Source organism: Melozone crissalis, unplaced genomic scaffold (genome assembly GCF_028551555.1).
Source record: "Melozone crissalis strain CALT ecotype California unplaced genomic scaffold, PUWL_Pcris_2 ptg000036l_1, whole genome shotgun sequence".
Classification (NCBI taxonomy): Eukaryota; Metazoa; Chordata; class Aves; order Passeriformes; family Passerellidae; genus Melozone; species Melozone crissalis.
Window position 1 is genome coordinate 3,651,466 of NW_026535814.1, and position 16,549 is coordinate 3,668,014.

The 16,549-nt window shown below is 36.2% G+C and overlaps 1 protein-coding gene across 3 annotated transcripts in view; it reads right to left on the bottom strand.

Annotated features, from left to right (window-relative positions):
• KIAA0825 (KIAA0825 ortholog) overlaps positions 1 to 16,549 on the bottom strand; it is a 233,203-nt gene that overhangs the window by 97,317 nt on the left and 119,337 nt on the right. For all 3 annotated transcript variants that reach the window (XM_054283549.1, XM_054283548.1, XM_054283547.1), the window contains 2 exons: positions 12,285 to 12,440; positions 9,003 to 9,097 (listed from right to left, as the gene is read on the bottom strand). In XM_054283549.1, the coding sequence (XP_054139524.1) occupies positions 9,003 to 9,097; positions 12,285 to 12,440 (251 nt within the window). The remainder of the gene's footprint in view (positions 1 to 9,002; positions 9,098 to 12,284; positions 12,441 to 16,549) is intronic.

Here is a 16,549-nt window from a genome sequence, read left to right on the forward strand (position 1 = left end):
TGGCTTGTTTAACAGTTTTATGTGTTGGATGTGACTTTCACAGTCTGTTGGCTGTTGCAGGAAAGACATCACATCTGTGACTTGGCTGTTGATTAATGAGTCTTTCAATTCCCTGCTACCATCTGAAGAAGGGCTGTGGCATTTCTAAGCTTCACTGATTTACTCGCCTTCAGCTGTAGTCCTACCAAGGTATCTTCCATAAAAAAAAAATCACACCTGGTTAAGGCTAATGAAAACCTTAATATGTCATTTTCTAGACAAGTCAAAAAGCATGTAAAACTAGACAAAAGATGTATTCAAGCAACATGAATGCAGTTTTGTCATAACCTGTCAATCTAAAGACTAACATGAAAAAGCTTTCTTCAATGACATTTTACAGTGTCAACTATCAGAATGACAATTCTTAATTCCCTCTTTGGTATATGAGGCAGTATGCACAATGGTTTCCCACTCTTCCCAAAGACTAAATTTTGTTGTTAGACCCTAGAAAGAAGTTAAGAGGGGAAGAAATATCCCAATCAAAAAGTTTTTCTGGGTCAAATTATCAGTCAGCATCAGAAACGCCCAAATCACTGTATATAGGCAGATTTTACACTTACTACTCCCTTCACCAACATTGCTGTATCTGTGTTGTGACTGTAAACTTTCCAAGGTCAGTTTGACATTAACAACTTGACTTAGGGAAGAAGCAGTAAGACCTCTAGGACTTGTCATCCTTTCTTAAGCAGTGCCAACCTGGCAAGACAGGGGAAGTACATTCAGGAAAGCCATGAGAGAAGTCAATAACTTTGGAAAAGCCATAGCTCTAAGAGACAACAGTTACAGCTGCAAAGGTCAGGGATCTGCACTGTGGCCACCACCACTGTATGCTTTGTCCTGACCTTGAAATATTCACTGTTGCAACAACAAAGCAAGTGCTTTTTGGTGCAACAGGGAACATTTTAAGGTCAGGAGAAGCATACAGTCTTCCCCATCCCCTTCAGAGAAAAACTAATGGGACTATCACTTCCTAAAATGAATGCAAGGTGATTCAAATTAGATAACCATTAAAGCCTCACTAAAGCTGAGTCATCTCCCCTTTGCTGCCACAAAGGAACAGAGGATAGCAACAGCCGCCACAGATCAGCTACTATGTGATAGTTTTGTATCTTAAATTTAGTCAAAAGAACTAGGTTCTACTCTTTACTTTGCTACAGACCAATTTTGCAGCATAGAAGAAAGCTTCAAAGTGACTTGCATGACCAGATTTTCCATTTGTTAAACTCTGATATTAATACTTCCCCTTTTACCTTACAGGGGACTTGCATGTCTCAGCTCATTACAGCTTACAAAGAAATTGAGATCCCTGTATGGAAATTGAATTACACTACATTACTAAAACTTTGATGAAAAATCCTTTATCTAAAAGCAGAAAAAGGATGAAACAATGCCTTGATGGACAAGACAGACTTTTAGCTTGTCAGCTTGTGTCCTGCAGCCTCTTCCCTTGCAGGCGTAGCAAGAAAGTCTATAGATAAGACGAGAAGCTAAGCCACTGTGTACAATTAGGGAAGTCAGTATTTTGAATCAAATAATTCACATTTATACATTTAGCAATTACACATTACACTTACATTACACTTACAATCACTACATTACTATGTATCTACTAAGAATGGAAACTTGGATCAATAGAGGCCTGAAAGAGGAAAGATAAAAGAATAGATAAGAAAAATAAACATGCGTATCTCCACTTAAGAATCCCTAGTGAGAACAGGATTTGAGACAGAGTTGAAAGGAGAGCAAATTATTTACAGATGAAAGGAAATATCTGTTTTTAAGAAAAGCCACCCAAGTCACAGGATAGCAATCACCAGGTTAATTATACAGTGATAAAACAGTGAAGTGCCACACGTCCAAGTGATGATTTATAGAATACAAGTACCTAGTTACGAAGACAAGATACATACCTTTAAAGGAACCAATGAATCCTAACAATAAATACACAAATGTATTATTAACACAATATATTGAATAAACCTAGCAGTATTCCCATCAAAGCCATGCTGGTTCCAGGCAGGACAGAGTTAATTTTTGCACTAGGCAAGAAGGGGCATGGCTGAGACCTGGAGGTTACTCTATACCACCTCATGTAGTTTTCTGGGCATGGAGAAAGGGTTTTCTCCAGAGCCAGCGGGGTGGAGGGAGCAGTTGGGTGTTATCTCTTGCCAGGGGGTTTCCATGTGAATTGCTTGCCTCTTTCTTGTACCCTCTGTTGTTAGTATTGTTGCTGTTACTACTTGTTTTCTTCATTCAGTGTTGTTTCCAGTAAATTACTCTTGTTTCAACCCATGATGTTTATGTTTTTTGCCTCCAATTCTCCTCTCCACAGCACCACAGGGGAGGGAAGGGGGAAAGGAGTAAGCAGTGGTTCAGTGGTTTGGAGAGTCTCAGCAGGAGCACTACATTGTGGAATACCATTCCTAAACCAAGAAAAAGCACATCAAAGGATATAAAAATGCAGACAAATGTGATTTGAATGGAGAATGTCATTTAAATGGGGAACAAAGATAGTGTGAGACATTATTAGAAGTTTGGATCACAGGTCTCTGCCCTAGCCAACACACTGTGCTTACTATACTTTTGAATGCAAAAAGATGTACCAACTTTCTTCTTACAATACTTTCTTCTTTTTCATTCATTTTATTTTCACTTTTTCTAGAAGGCAGGTTTGAGTATTAAAAAAAGCATCCAATTAGCATGAAACCTTATTTAAGCAATTTTATAGTTGTTAATTAAAGTACATGCTTTTGTATTGCAAGGCTAGCAAAGGCCTCATCATAAAAGACTCCCAAGTATTAAAAAGTAGCTCATATTAAGTAATGTTAAATGGGATATGGCAATCCTTATGTTTTTTCACACCTTCTGTTGGAGATTACTCATCAGAGAGTATTTCTTTTTCATATTATTCATCAATATATCTGCACAAGAGAGAGACTGATAACAATCAGAAAAGTGTATTGCATATGGGGAGCCTCTTCTTTAACCTCATTTACTTGTGAAATTCATGCTGTAACTGTATACATGATAGGGGCTTGAGTGGCAGTCAAACAGTGTGTAGTACTGTTCCCTTTTGCTTATTTGCTTATTCTGCCACCAATGCTTTAGAAGTGCCAGGCAAGGAACTAAGCCTACTTCTGACAGATTTTTTAAAGTCACAGTATGGTTTGATTAGCTATGTCAGAAGAGGATAAGCAGACAAAGGACAATCCTTGTGATGACAGATGTGACATATACCTTGTTATTGACCAACTCATTTATGGAACAGGATCCTTGCTTACCCAGAAAGGTCAAAGTGAGATTTTCCACAAAATCCCATTGGCTTTTTTTTGGTACATCCAGCACTAGGGTCTAAGCTTGACTTTGTGATTAACCAAAAGATGTACAATAATGGATTAATACCTTTCACCTGCTTCTTTTCATACAGGAGCAATGAGATACTGCCTTTCATAGCCTCCCACGCATTTTAGAAAGTCTGTTATCATATGCATTATAAGGGCATCATTTATAGTAACACCAAGCAGGTGATGATTACTGCAATATTAATGGCATCCTAGCTCTTCACCAACCATCATTAATAGTTGACTTGTAACTGTAGCAACAGCATGAATTTCCAACATCCAGCAAATTTGGATACCAAAGATCTGGGAACATCTGCAGTTTGGAAGACAGATTAACATACCTAGAAGTACACTAGATATAAGACTGCTGTCCTCTGACATGCAGATAAGCTCTCTGTCTTGGCATTGTGTCAGTAACTGCGCTTCCATCATTTGTTTCTTCCACAAACAAAATTGTTAGAGAACTTCCCACCTTTTAATACCCTGGAGGTTTTTTGCACTCATTTCTCAGATTTAGACTTTTGTAAAGTTTTATAAAAAATCTTTGACAGACAACAAAACACATGCAGTTTGTTGGCATTCTTTTCAGTTTCGAAACTACATAATAAATTTTTCCACACGTTTATAAACTAGATTTCAAAAGTGCATTTTCTGGATATCTAGATAATCAACAACACAATGAATATAAACATTTTCTATAAATAGTTCACCATATGGCTATCATTCTCAACAGATGGTGTCTGTGTATTCACTAGAATATACAAGAGCTATGCAAATTTTGCCCTGCAATCATTCAAAATTCTAAATAAGATTTTCTTACTTCAGTTTTATTAAGCTTAATCAAAGTCAAAACACGTAATTTTATCCCTTAGCTCTAATATGGGGAAAAAAATGCCACCACTGTATAAACAAATCAATTTGCAAAAGGCAGTACAGTTGAAAGGATTTTAGTAAAGGATTTTAGATACAAGATTTTCTCAATCCTAGGACAGTTTTAACCAGTTTTAACCAGTTTTAACCTGCTGCTAATGATAGTTTTAACCTACCTAAAAAGCTGACCCACCTGTAAACAGTCCAGTAGTTCATCCACAAGAATGCAGTCTATGGACTGCAGAATGGACTATGTTATGAAAAAATCTGTAGTCCAAGGGATCTGAGAGTTTATATCTACTTTGCTGCAAATTCTATGCAGAATGGACTATGTTATGAAAAAATCTGTAGTCCAAGGGATCTGAGAGTTTATATCTACTTTGCTGCAAATGTTCTCATATGCACTGTAATGGCATCACTTATAGTAACACTAATCAGGTGATGATTACTGCAGTATTAGCAGCACCCCAGCTCTTCACCAACCATCATTAATAGTTGACTTGTAGCTGTAGCAACAGAGCCTACTAGAAAGCCGAAAGATTTTATCCAGTTTTAGTAAAAAACAAACTTACTCAATTTTTTACGGTTTCCTGAAAGCCAATATATAAACATCTCCATGTTTTCAACTTTCAGAAGTTCAGAATCTTTATCAACACATGACCAAAAGTTGGCTAGATACTTGGCTATCCTGTTCCAACTTAAAACTATGTAAGCTCATATCACTGTATAAACATTTTCTGGAAAGTTCTTCTTGAGCTACACTGGCTTGTCTGTTGGAAATCAAATTCTAATTTTTAGTTTAGACATTTTTATAGCATCTTTTATCCACTTGAACAAATATTAGTTTTAATTTCTATAGTTTTTCAAACTTGTTACTATTTCTCACCTGACACACATGGTAAAAGTAACACATTCCCATTCCTCTCTTAGTTATTAAGTTGTTAATATTTCTATTCAGAAGGTCCTGACTGTTGTTGGCTTTGCCAGTCATGACTTCTTCTCTATCTATTTCTATAGCTCCCAGCGTGCTCCTGTAGCAGGATCTACATCATTCCAACTAAATCACTACTTGTCCCTGCACAGACATCAGCTCTTAGTGCAACATCCCTAAGCGTAGAGGAGGGAATCTCAGCCATTCCTCTTCAGAACTGCAAATAACTGCAATACTGGATAACGGCTTCACATGTTACAAAAATGTCTCTTTTTTTCGTCCTCTTTATAGTGACAGGAATATCTTTACATTATTGTAAGGTATTCAGTGCACCTGAAAGTCCTGCACAACTGCAGACGGCAGGTCACATCTCAAGAAGGTCGTATCTTCTAACCATGTACAAATTGCCAAGATATTCCTCTGAAAATTAATGGTCATAAATTTAAATTTTATATAAAGGAGAGTACATAAACAAGAAGAAACATGCATGGTAGTGTGCTCTGGAATTGTGCCTCAGTGTTGACAACACATGAGCTTTTTGCCTACTGCTAAGTACTTCTTGCTGATTTTCAACACACTGATTTGGCCAGACAATAACAACTGTAACTTTATGAGCAGGACACTAAGTATAAGTCAAGATATGCGTAATTAAATAACAATTGCTCTTCTTGCTTTAATACATGTATTAGAGGTAAGGAACCCCCATTTGTTATTGGAGTAGCTAAAAGGATGAACAAGTGACAAGTGAGTCCAAGACTTGAAAAGGTGTATGTGTGTAAGATATTTTAAAAATATCCTACATACTTACACGTATCTGTGTAAGTATGCAGGATATTTTTTAAAACTTGTGTAAATCAAGTTCATAGGTTAGTTGAATGTTAATGGTCTTATTGCTAAAAGATACGGTTTCAAGTATAATTGAGAAATACATTTTAACTTTTATTCTTCCAGTTCAAACTATATACATAATATATACACAAATGTATTATTTATTTTTAAGTAAATTAAAATCAGATGGGTTGAAGTTTGTTAAATTGAATGGCCTTAGAGCTTGCTAAATTGATGTTTTGTCAAATGCTTTTTATTGATTCAATGTTGCTTTTAACTTTTTCTTAAGATCCCTGATTTTCTCAAGTTTGCCAGTTAAGTTTTTACTGTTTTGACTCTTGAGGAGTATCTTGTAGGTATTCCTCTCTTGCATCTAACTCACAGTACATACATAAATCCCTGTAAACCCCTTTCAGGGACTCAGTGAGAGGATTCCAGAGCCTTATAACCGCCACATCTTTAATTTGACAAATTTCCTGGATGCTTTTACTTTGAGGATCACAGGAATGCATGGATTAGATTCCCATCATTGTGTGAAGCCGGCAATGAGTAGTAGACAACAATTCATTTCCCTTTTAACCAGTCCTAAAAGTATTTTACTTTCCCCTAACCACCAACTAATTAATTTGCCTAACACTTGCTGGCTCTGGGACAATGCTCTCATAACACCCTCTCACCTAACTCAGTCATTAACTAGGTTAGGGGAGCACTTCCCTTGTAAATGAGTCCCCTAAGCATTTTCACTCTTTTTTTTCTCAAAAGAAAGACTGTGCTTTTTAAATTTCATATGCAACTGACAGTATTTTTTCTTGAAATATGAAAATAAGTAAATAAATATCATTCTAACATCACTGTGAACTGGTGAAAAAATTTTTGCCTGCAGAGACATAACTATTCAGGGAAAGCTTCAGCATGTGTCAAAGGAAGAAGTAATTTAAATATCATGGTGCTCCACTTTATAAAATGATGGTTCTGAAACAGCTCAAGCACTGCCCGTGGTTTTGTTTAACTCATCTCAGGAGGGAAACAGTAGAAACAGAATAGGTCCACCATAAATGGGAGGTCAAAATAATCACACACTCATTCAGCTTGAACATTAAGTCTTGAGCACAAGTAAGGCTGACTTATGCAGTTCTAGGAAGGATCATGAAGAATCACCTAAAGATAGGGCTCACTTGAGTCTTACTGCAAAGCCTGTTTGTGTAGCCACAAGAACAGCTAGAATTGTCCTAGTCAGCTGGAATGTATGAGCAGACATACTTAAGCTATGATAAAAATAAAGTCAGATAAAGACCAGGTGTGCTGTCGATGCCAGCTGCTATGGCAGATTCTGGATCAGCTATTCTACTTTTTATGATCACAGTGGATCTAAATGATGGGCTGGTTTGCAGAGTGGTTGAAATAATAGATCCATGCTCTAATCATTAATTACTTGCATAATGTCACTTCTAGATGAGAATTTCCTTACCATGTAGAAGGGCAATGAATTAAGACATTTTCAAATTAGGAAAGATGACAACAATTAGGAAATAAATTAAAATTTAAAAAATAGATGATATGACAAGGATGTGAAATACAGAGATGGAGAGAGGAGGCACACACATTATTTCTTTCTGAGGAGGCACACACATGATTTCTTTCTAACATCTAAAAAGAGATCAGAAGAAAAATAAAATGTGTTTTAAGGGAACAGTGAATATGAAATGCCCACACAAAATATTTCCTGTGCAAATCACAGCAGCCCTTTGCTCCCTTCAGCTCATATTGATGACAATAAAATGAAGCGAAGTTTAAGAACCAGTTTTAGTCCATGAGCCTCTTTTAAAAGGACAATCTACTTCATTTTTAATGAAGGACATGAGATAGCAATCAACAGGAGAGCCATCAAAATATAAAAAAATAGTACTGTATTTTCTCTGACATTTAACACAAAAAGTCTGCGAAGTTTCACATTCTGTCTGGTAACAGGTAACAAAGGACATCAAGAAGAGAACTGAATAACAAATTTTTGCTAGCATGACTTTTTGTGCAATTAAATTTTTGCTAGCATGACTTTTTGTGCAATTAAACTTCTGGGAAAGAACAATTTGGGTAAGGAAAGAAGCAATCTTATCTGAATTAAGATGGAAAACTCAAAACAGACTAAAAGTATTTTATACATGAAATGAAGGAAGAATTAAATGTTTAAGACTAACTGCTAGTGATGAATTGAGAAAATGAGACAAAAACCCCAAAACCTTTATGACATGCAAATTCACAGACTTTTGAAATCATCACTCTAGTTTCTAGCTAGATGAACAGTCAGTTCAAAAGTTGACTGATAGGATCTTATTAGGTATCATCAAGAGGATTCAGAATTAAGAAGTGAATGTCTTAGTTCAGTGTGCAACATGTAAGTTTTCACAAGTGACAAATATTAACAAAAACAAACAAACAAACAAGCCACACAACCCCCTAAACAAATTCTACCTAAATTTTTCTGAATTTAAGAAATTGCAGTTTCTGAATTAAGCAGTTACATTTTACAAGTGAAAAGGCAATAAAATATGAGGAAAAGTTTTATTAATTGAAAACTATTAAGGAAACACTTTCTATTTCTAGCTACACTTGTTGTGCCCCCAACTGAATTTAAGATCCTTTGCAACTTGAGTAAATAGAGCCTAAATTATGTGCTGAAATTTCCCTGAGCAGTATAGGTTTGCAAAAGTTACTGATTTTTTCCAAAGCCTCGTTTAAGTGCAATATCAACATATATTCATATACTTCTGCCTCAGACAGAAAGAACAAATTATACACCTCAAAACAGGAATTGAAAGACATCTGAGTATGGATCAAATACTACAGAAAAAATATTGCTACTTTTAAAAACTACGTATTTTAAAAGAAATGCAGAATTTGCTTTACAAATTTCACCACTAAAATCTTTGTGAATTCACTATTATAAAGTCGAAAATACAAAAGGAAAATGTGATGATTTGCCAAAATCCCGTTACCTGTGTGACAGCAGCACCTTGAAGGCCATCTGATTCAGTCCCAAGTGACCTGGCAGCAAGCTTGACCAATCCCAGCTCCATTCAGTAATGGCTGACTGTTGATACACGGAAAGAAGCTAGTAAGGTATTCATCAGCATTAATATGATCAGTACATTAAAGCTCCAGCTGATATACTAACAAAGAGGGGGAGTCTAGAATGAGGACTTAGAAAGATGTTATCAATCATGTCCAGAGAAGAAGGTTTTTATTCCAGTAAAATGGCAATTAATTAATTAAGGACATAGCCACAGTTTATAAAAAACCAGTTTTTTTAACCATTATTATTCCAACTGTTGATGGCATTCTGATCAACTACTTTGTCTGCGAGCTTTACTCTTTGTCCAAAAAGTAAAATAGTTGGTAACTTTCTATGTAACAGCAGTTTGTTACAGCATTTTCTGCTGTCAGCAAAAAGTTATGTCATGAAAAAATTGGCATAGCTGGAATTCAAGAAGTAACTTGTATCATAATTAGAGTGATTTAATGCTGTATTATAAACAGCATTAAATCTATAAAATAGGAACAAGTATAACTCCATAGCGCTTATTTAATAAACAAAAGCAATCTACATCATCAGTGGGCAGACAAGAGACTATACACAACATTCTTATTTTTATAAAACAGTAAATCCTGTTGCATAATGTTCCTTATCGTTGTCAGCAATGGTCAAGTAGTGACTATAATCTTCCTGGGTGGAAATAGGTAAAAAGTATTGTAATAAGTATTATTGCTGTAATACTGAAACATCACGGAGTGGTAAAGAAAAAAATGTTTAAGCAAGTCAAAACAATGAAAATAAACCTAAATAAATAGTAAAGTATAACTTGGAGTGTATCTTTTTCTTCTTACAGACAGCAGTTGGTTCTTCTGGGAGAGCAGAATCACTGCAATCCCTCCTATTCCTCCCATCTATATTTCATCACTTTCCTTCACCTTACCTAATTTACTCCCTATCCCCCACCTTTGCCAGGCATGTTAAAGTAAAATAGAAAAACAAAGGTGAAATACAGAGCACGAAGGGGAAATAAAGGTAACCAGAAAAAAACAAAATACTGAGAAAACAGAAAGCAAATGAATAAGAAAAGGTTCCTTGTCAGTGCTCTGGCATCTTTACAGGCACTGGAAATAATTTTCATTGGAAACAAGACACTCAGCTATACTGATCACTGTTTTATAAATGGACAGTCCCACATCACAAATAAAAGTACAATTTAATGTTAAAGAGAACTGAACTATTTAATAACATCATTAAACCTGGAAATAGAATCAGAGGAGAGAATTATAGAATGATTGAGGTTTGAAGGGATCTGAAAGATCACCATGTTCCAACCTCTTGCTATGTGCAAGGCACATCTTTCACTAGAACAGATTTCTCAGAGCTCTGCCCAGCCTAGCCTGGAATGCTTTAAACAGATGGGGCAATCACAGCTTCTCTAGGCAACCTGTTACACTGCCTCACCACCCTCATAGGAAATAATTTCTTTCTAATATCTAATCTCAGCTACTGTCTGTTTGAATCCATTCCCCTTTGTTCCCTTTACATGCTCATGTAAATTGTCCTTCTCCATCTTTCCAGTAAGTTTCCTTCAAGTACTGCAAGGCTGCAATTAGGTCACACTGAAGCCATCTCTTTTCCAGGCCAAACAATTGCAATTTTCTTGCCCTTTCTTCATAGGAGAAGTGCTCCAACCCCCTAGTGATTTTGCTGTTCCTCCTCTGGACTGGCTCCAGCAGCTCCATGTCCTCCCTAGTGCTGGGGACCCCAGAGCTGGATGCAGCACTGCAGGTGGGGTCACAGGAGCAGAATCAACTCCCTTTACCTGCTGGTCATGCTCCTTTTGATGCAGCCCATCAAACAGTTGGCTTCCTGGGCTGAATATGAGGAAGAACTTCTTTACTGCCTGGCTGACTGAGGGCTGGAACAGACTCCCCAGAGAGACTGTTGAGTCCTCCTCACTGGAGATACTCAAGAACCATCTGGACACAATTCTCTGCCCCTGTGCTCTAGGACAACCCTGCTTGAGCTGGGAGGTTGGACCAGATGACCCACCATGGTCCCTTCCAATCTCACCCATTCTGTGGTTCACTGATTCTTGATTGGAAGGTCCCTTCCAACTCAAGATATTCTATGATTCTATTGACTCAAAGATTCTATAAAGCATGCTTCTCTGGAGTGAAGAGCCTTGAGCAGCCTTGTGGAATTGGTATTTGTCTCCTTTTTCAAGATATTAAGACTTTTATTGCAACAGTACAATGATTGTACTGTTCATTAAACAAGTAAGAAAAACAGCAATATAACTGATGAAATAGACCAAAATAGTCAAAACTGGAGAGATTACACTGTATATAAGCCGGGCTGCACTGAAAAAGGATGCATTTCCACACAAGTCTGTAAAGTGAATTTTGTGTCACTGTGATCCCACATCTTTTCAAATACTTGAATTGAATGCTGGAATCAAAAACGCTGATGACATATTAAGAATATATGAGAAACTATGGCATAAGATTTTTTTAAGTAGAGAAGTGGTATCAGAAACTATCTAGCATTTTGTGTAATGAATTGGTCATGGAGGGCTCCCGCAGACATTTAGGCAACTAGATCTCTTTTCTTTAACTGTTCCATTATAAGGAAACTAAATTCTAATAAGAAAATTGTAATCCTTTACATATTATGAGTATGACTTAAAGAAAACCAGAAATGTGTGCCTTTTTGTGTGTGTGTGTGTGTGTGTGTGTGTGTGTGTGTGTGTGTGTTTTAACTCACTTAGTCTCGCTGTTCTGTAAAATCTTTGTATTTCTAAAGCATTCTTTACTTGACTGTTCAACATATCTGTGAAAGCCCCACGAGGAAGATTATAAATATGAACTTATAGTTCTGATATGATTTTTCAAAGGCCTAAGACTAACCCTATGTACTATTGCACAGATGTAATAAAAGTTATTGCTATTAGGGGCTTTCCCTCAGTATATTGAATGCAGAAAGTGTAAGTATATGCAAATTGCTCTTGCATGCAATAATTCTGATCAAAGAAGAGGCCAGTAACGGCTTTTTGAACATCATGATATTGTAAAGGGTACCCTCATTACACTCCCAAGAAATAATATACCTTTCTGCTTCATTAAATGTGAACACACATAAATAAGTCTCCATTTTCATACATTCAGTCTTTATCATTATCATGATCATAATAATACCAACAAGTAAAAATATAGTATAACCAAGGTTTCAGATTTTCACAAACCTGATTGAATACTTTTGCATAAGATTGTCTGTACACCTGGAAAGGGTTGAAGACAGGCTGCTCTTCTCTGCCCTTCAGCGTCAAAGGCAGATATTGACTCGAGGTGACACCATCTTCAGAAGAATTCTCACAAGACAGCTGCTCTTTCAAATATTCCTTTTGGAAGAAAAAAGCAACCACAGAATAGTACAGGCCACCTAGCTTTCTATGTGAAATTTGCCTACATTTCAAGCAGAATTTTGGAAGATAAAACTTCCTTTTAATAATGGGGAATTAAAAATCTTTTTAAAAAACAGAAACCTTTTTAACAACATCACCATTTTACAATGAACAAGAAATAACCTCGGAAAACATGCACCCAGCTTGAGCAAAACAGAACAATCGAACCTACTGCTTTGAAATTCTTGCCAAATTATCTGTATGAATTCTCAATTTATATATATATATATATGTATATATATAGATATATAAAGGTATATGTAGAAGTGAACAACAAATGTTTTTCATGACTTTTGAATTAAACTTTTTGGAAAACAGTCAACCATGACTATAAATCAATTATTTCATTAACATGTTGCAACCATGTTGTTTAAACCGAGGAAATAAATATTCTCCCACTCTTGAAAGCTATTTTTAGCTGCTTAAACATTCAAGGACTAGAAGCAGTATGATTTGCATTGCAATTTTAGAAACTATACTGTAACAGATGCATTATTATTTTGGACACCATCTTTTCTGTTTTCACTTCTTCGACTACTATGTAAATAAATCATCATTGCAGGCCAATAAAGTGTTTTGATTAAATAGAACCATTTTATGAAGAACTAGATAATGAAACATTTACACATCCATTTGCTGGATTAACTACTGTGATTAAACAGTTTATTGTTATTAAAATGAAGTCCATTACGCGGAGAAGTACTCAAGGTGAGTCATTAGGATGGGTGGATGCAAATGCTCCTCTTATTTGCAGTAATGCTGAGGTGGAATAACAGGCAAATTACTTGCCAAGGCATCCTGTGCCTCTCAGTAGATCTTTCTAAAAGAAGAATTTCATCATCTGTTTAAACTTACCCAATTATGGCCTGACCTGAAAGGCACAAATTCAGTTTCAGGCCACACAGACTGTAGCTGTTTCTCCCTTGTGTTGGCACTAGCATATGTTGTGAAATCAGCCAGGAAAAAAAAAAGGCTTCATCCAGATAAACAAGCCACATGATTTCTAGTACTAGTACAAAGGGGGGCCTATGAATGGAAAAGCACGGGGGCAAGAGAAAGAGAAGGACTGTCTCTCTGCTGGTTGCAATCAAATGTCATGTCTGACCAAGAGAATCACAAAATTGTCTTTGTGTATGGAAAAAATCCCCAACCAATCAAAAGAAGAAAAAAAAAACTGGGCTTTTTTCTGCTTAAAACAATATCACAGAGCAACTGGGAAAACATACCCTCTTTTAGCTATTTTTACTCAGCTTTTCAAAAATATCTGGATTTTTATTTCCCCATTCATTTATTCATTCACTACTTTATGCCATAACAAAGATTTCAGAGCCACAGTGAAGGAGGTTATTTAAAAGCTATTTCTGTACATCTACCAAATTTTCATAAATGTACTGCCTTCCACGTACACATTTTTACAAAATCTGTAGACTAAAGTAACCCAGCCCTCTAGATGTAACAGAGCCAGCACAAGCAGATTGTGTTGCTTTTTCAGAAGCAATACTGGAAATAGCTGTCCATGTGTTGCCAGATGAAGAACTATTTGCTCAGCTGGCGGGAAGACACAATGCTTATTTTGCAAATCCAGTAGTCTACAAAACAGCACTATCCCTATTCTGTAGGATCATGTTAAACATTAACAAAGTAACGAACCAGCCTGGGTATGCCATCTCAGCTCCCTTTTTGGAAAGCAATACCAGTTCACTGAATGGGTAACTTTGGGGTCTGGGACCACCAGAGACCACAAGAGGGACCCCCGGGACAGACGAACACACGCACAAAGTGGGGAGGGCATGTTATGGGTCTCCAGGAAATTATTATTATATATATGGTTCGTTCTGCAAAAATCAATGAATATGTATGTAAAATACAGTATATAAAGCAGGAGGTTTTCTGTACTTGACATGCACAATTCTGGTGGAGATATCCCTGCGGCATCTGACACTGTAATAAAGAATGCCTGTTTCTTAATGTTACAGTGGTGTTAGGAGAGAGATTTTGACCAATTTTGCTAACACCTGCTTGCCAGGGTTTGAAAAATTCAAGTGGTATGGTATACAACTGACCTCAATAAAAGTATTTTTCCGTCTTTAATAAAATACTGTGGATTTGCTTTTGATGAAGAGACTTATTCAACAATGGTAAATACATTACATTAAGATGCCCTTTTAGTACAGTAAATATCATAGTCACTGAAAGGGTCATGTTTCAAAAATGTGAAAATATGAAATCACATCTGTAAACATGTGAACTATATCCTCAGTACACTCACTGGGCATCAAACCAAGTGTACAGAATAGTATTGAGCCTGACAGATCAGAAGAGTTATCTCTTTGGTTGTCATTACTAAAAAAATATTTAAAAAATTTTTTTTGCAAACACATGAAGGGCTGAATGCTGTTTTGAGTATACAGTAATTGTTAAAATTTTTCATAAAAACTATTTTCACATCCAGCTTCCAAGAACCCATATCCTTTTCCACCTGCTTTTCTAAGGAATATTACTAAGAACAACAATTTTCTGTCCCATCATTTTGTTTTTTCACATGATTACCAAGCACTGTAGCATAAAGATCTCTAAAACTTATTTTAAGAACATAATCCTGTGACATTCCAAGCAGTCCTTGAAGAAAAGAGTGGACCTTTGAATACAAAATCAAATCTATTTCTTGGTAAGCAGGCATATAAAACATAATTTAGGTTTTGAAAAATAATATTGAAAAGTCTATAATCATAATACCATGCTAAGCATTAAAATGTTTTGTAATGGTTTCAAAGGCATTTGAAAGTAATACAGTTAAATCCTTCTGTAACTCAAGCTGGTCAGGATCTCTCTTCTTCTTCTTCTCTTTTAAAACAATAGAGTTTTTTCCACTGAGAAATGTTCTATTTTTAAAAAGGGTCTTACTAGCTGCAGAAATTCAAGGAGAGACACCTGGGATGTGGAAAGTCAGGCTGAAGTCCCTTTTCCCCCTAATTCTCTTAGCTTCATACCTCCTATTGGAGCTGCTCCACTTTGTATAAATAACGGAATACTCACAGGAGTCAGATCTTAGATCAGGGTCTCCAAAACCCAGGATGTGCATTTTATTCCTTCAGCTACAGTATCATTCTATTTTTGACCCTAAAAGTTACAGAATGCATTTTTACCACTATTTCTACAAGGCAAAACAACTCCAACAAGGGAAAAAGGAGTTCCATGCTGATAGCTAATGGTATGGAGGTTTGGGGAATTATTTCAGATGTGGGAGATGCAGATTCAATTCCCTGTATAAACCAGGAAGTATAAAGATTTGAGCCTGCATGTGCTGTCCCCTAGACAACTGTCCTAACTTTTGGATTATATGCTATTTTCGATCTTTCGGTCTTTTTCACATCTCTTTATACCTAATAGTAATCCTGAATGTGCTCCAGGTGAGGAAGTTTTGTTTATTACAGTAATAATTTTCACTTCACTTCCTAAACCAGTTAATTGTTCAGGAAATTGAAACTTGAAAAGATTCCTAATGTAAGGTTGCCGTCTCTGCACATGCGCTTACATTGCTTCTGATGCTTCCAAAGGCAGATTCATAAAGGTTGTTTTTAAGCCTCTACTTAGGAACTAAACAGTTGGATCCTATTTTCAGAGGCACAGTGTGTGTACTAAGGTGCTCTCTATGGCCTCCCTACAGACAGAGCTCTCTAAGTCAGAGTTTTCTACAACCAGGTTTTCCAGAAGAAAAATCCTGGCCTCTGCCTATATTTGCATTATTTTGTATTTTATTATAAACACTTCTGTACACTTGCAAGGGTCTTAAGCACCTGCTTATGCATTCAAGGAATTTAGTAATTAAAACTAAAACCATAACTTTCTAAATTAAGTTGTGTTGCCATACAATTTAAACAAACCTATGTTTATTTCAGTGAATAAAACCAAAATGCTTTTGGTAACTCGGGGCAATTTAGAATAGCCTTAGAAATAATGCAATTGCTCTTTTACATTGCCAAAATTCCATATGCAGGAAATAAATCTGAATTTGTATCTTGTAATTTTAAAAGCACTTTGGCTGA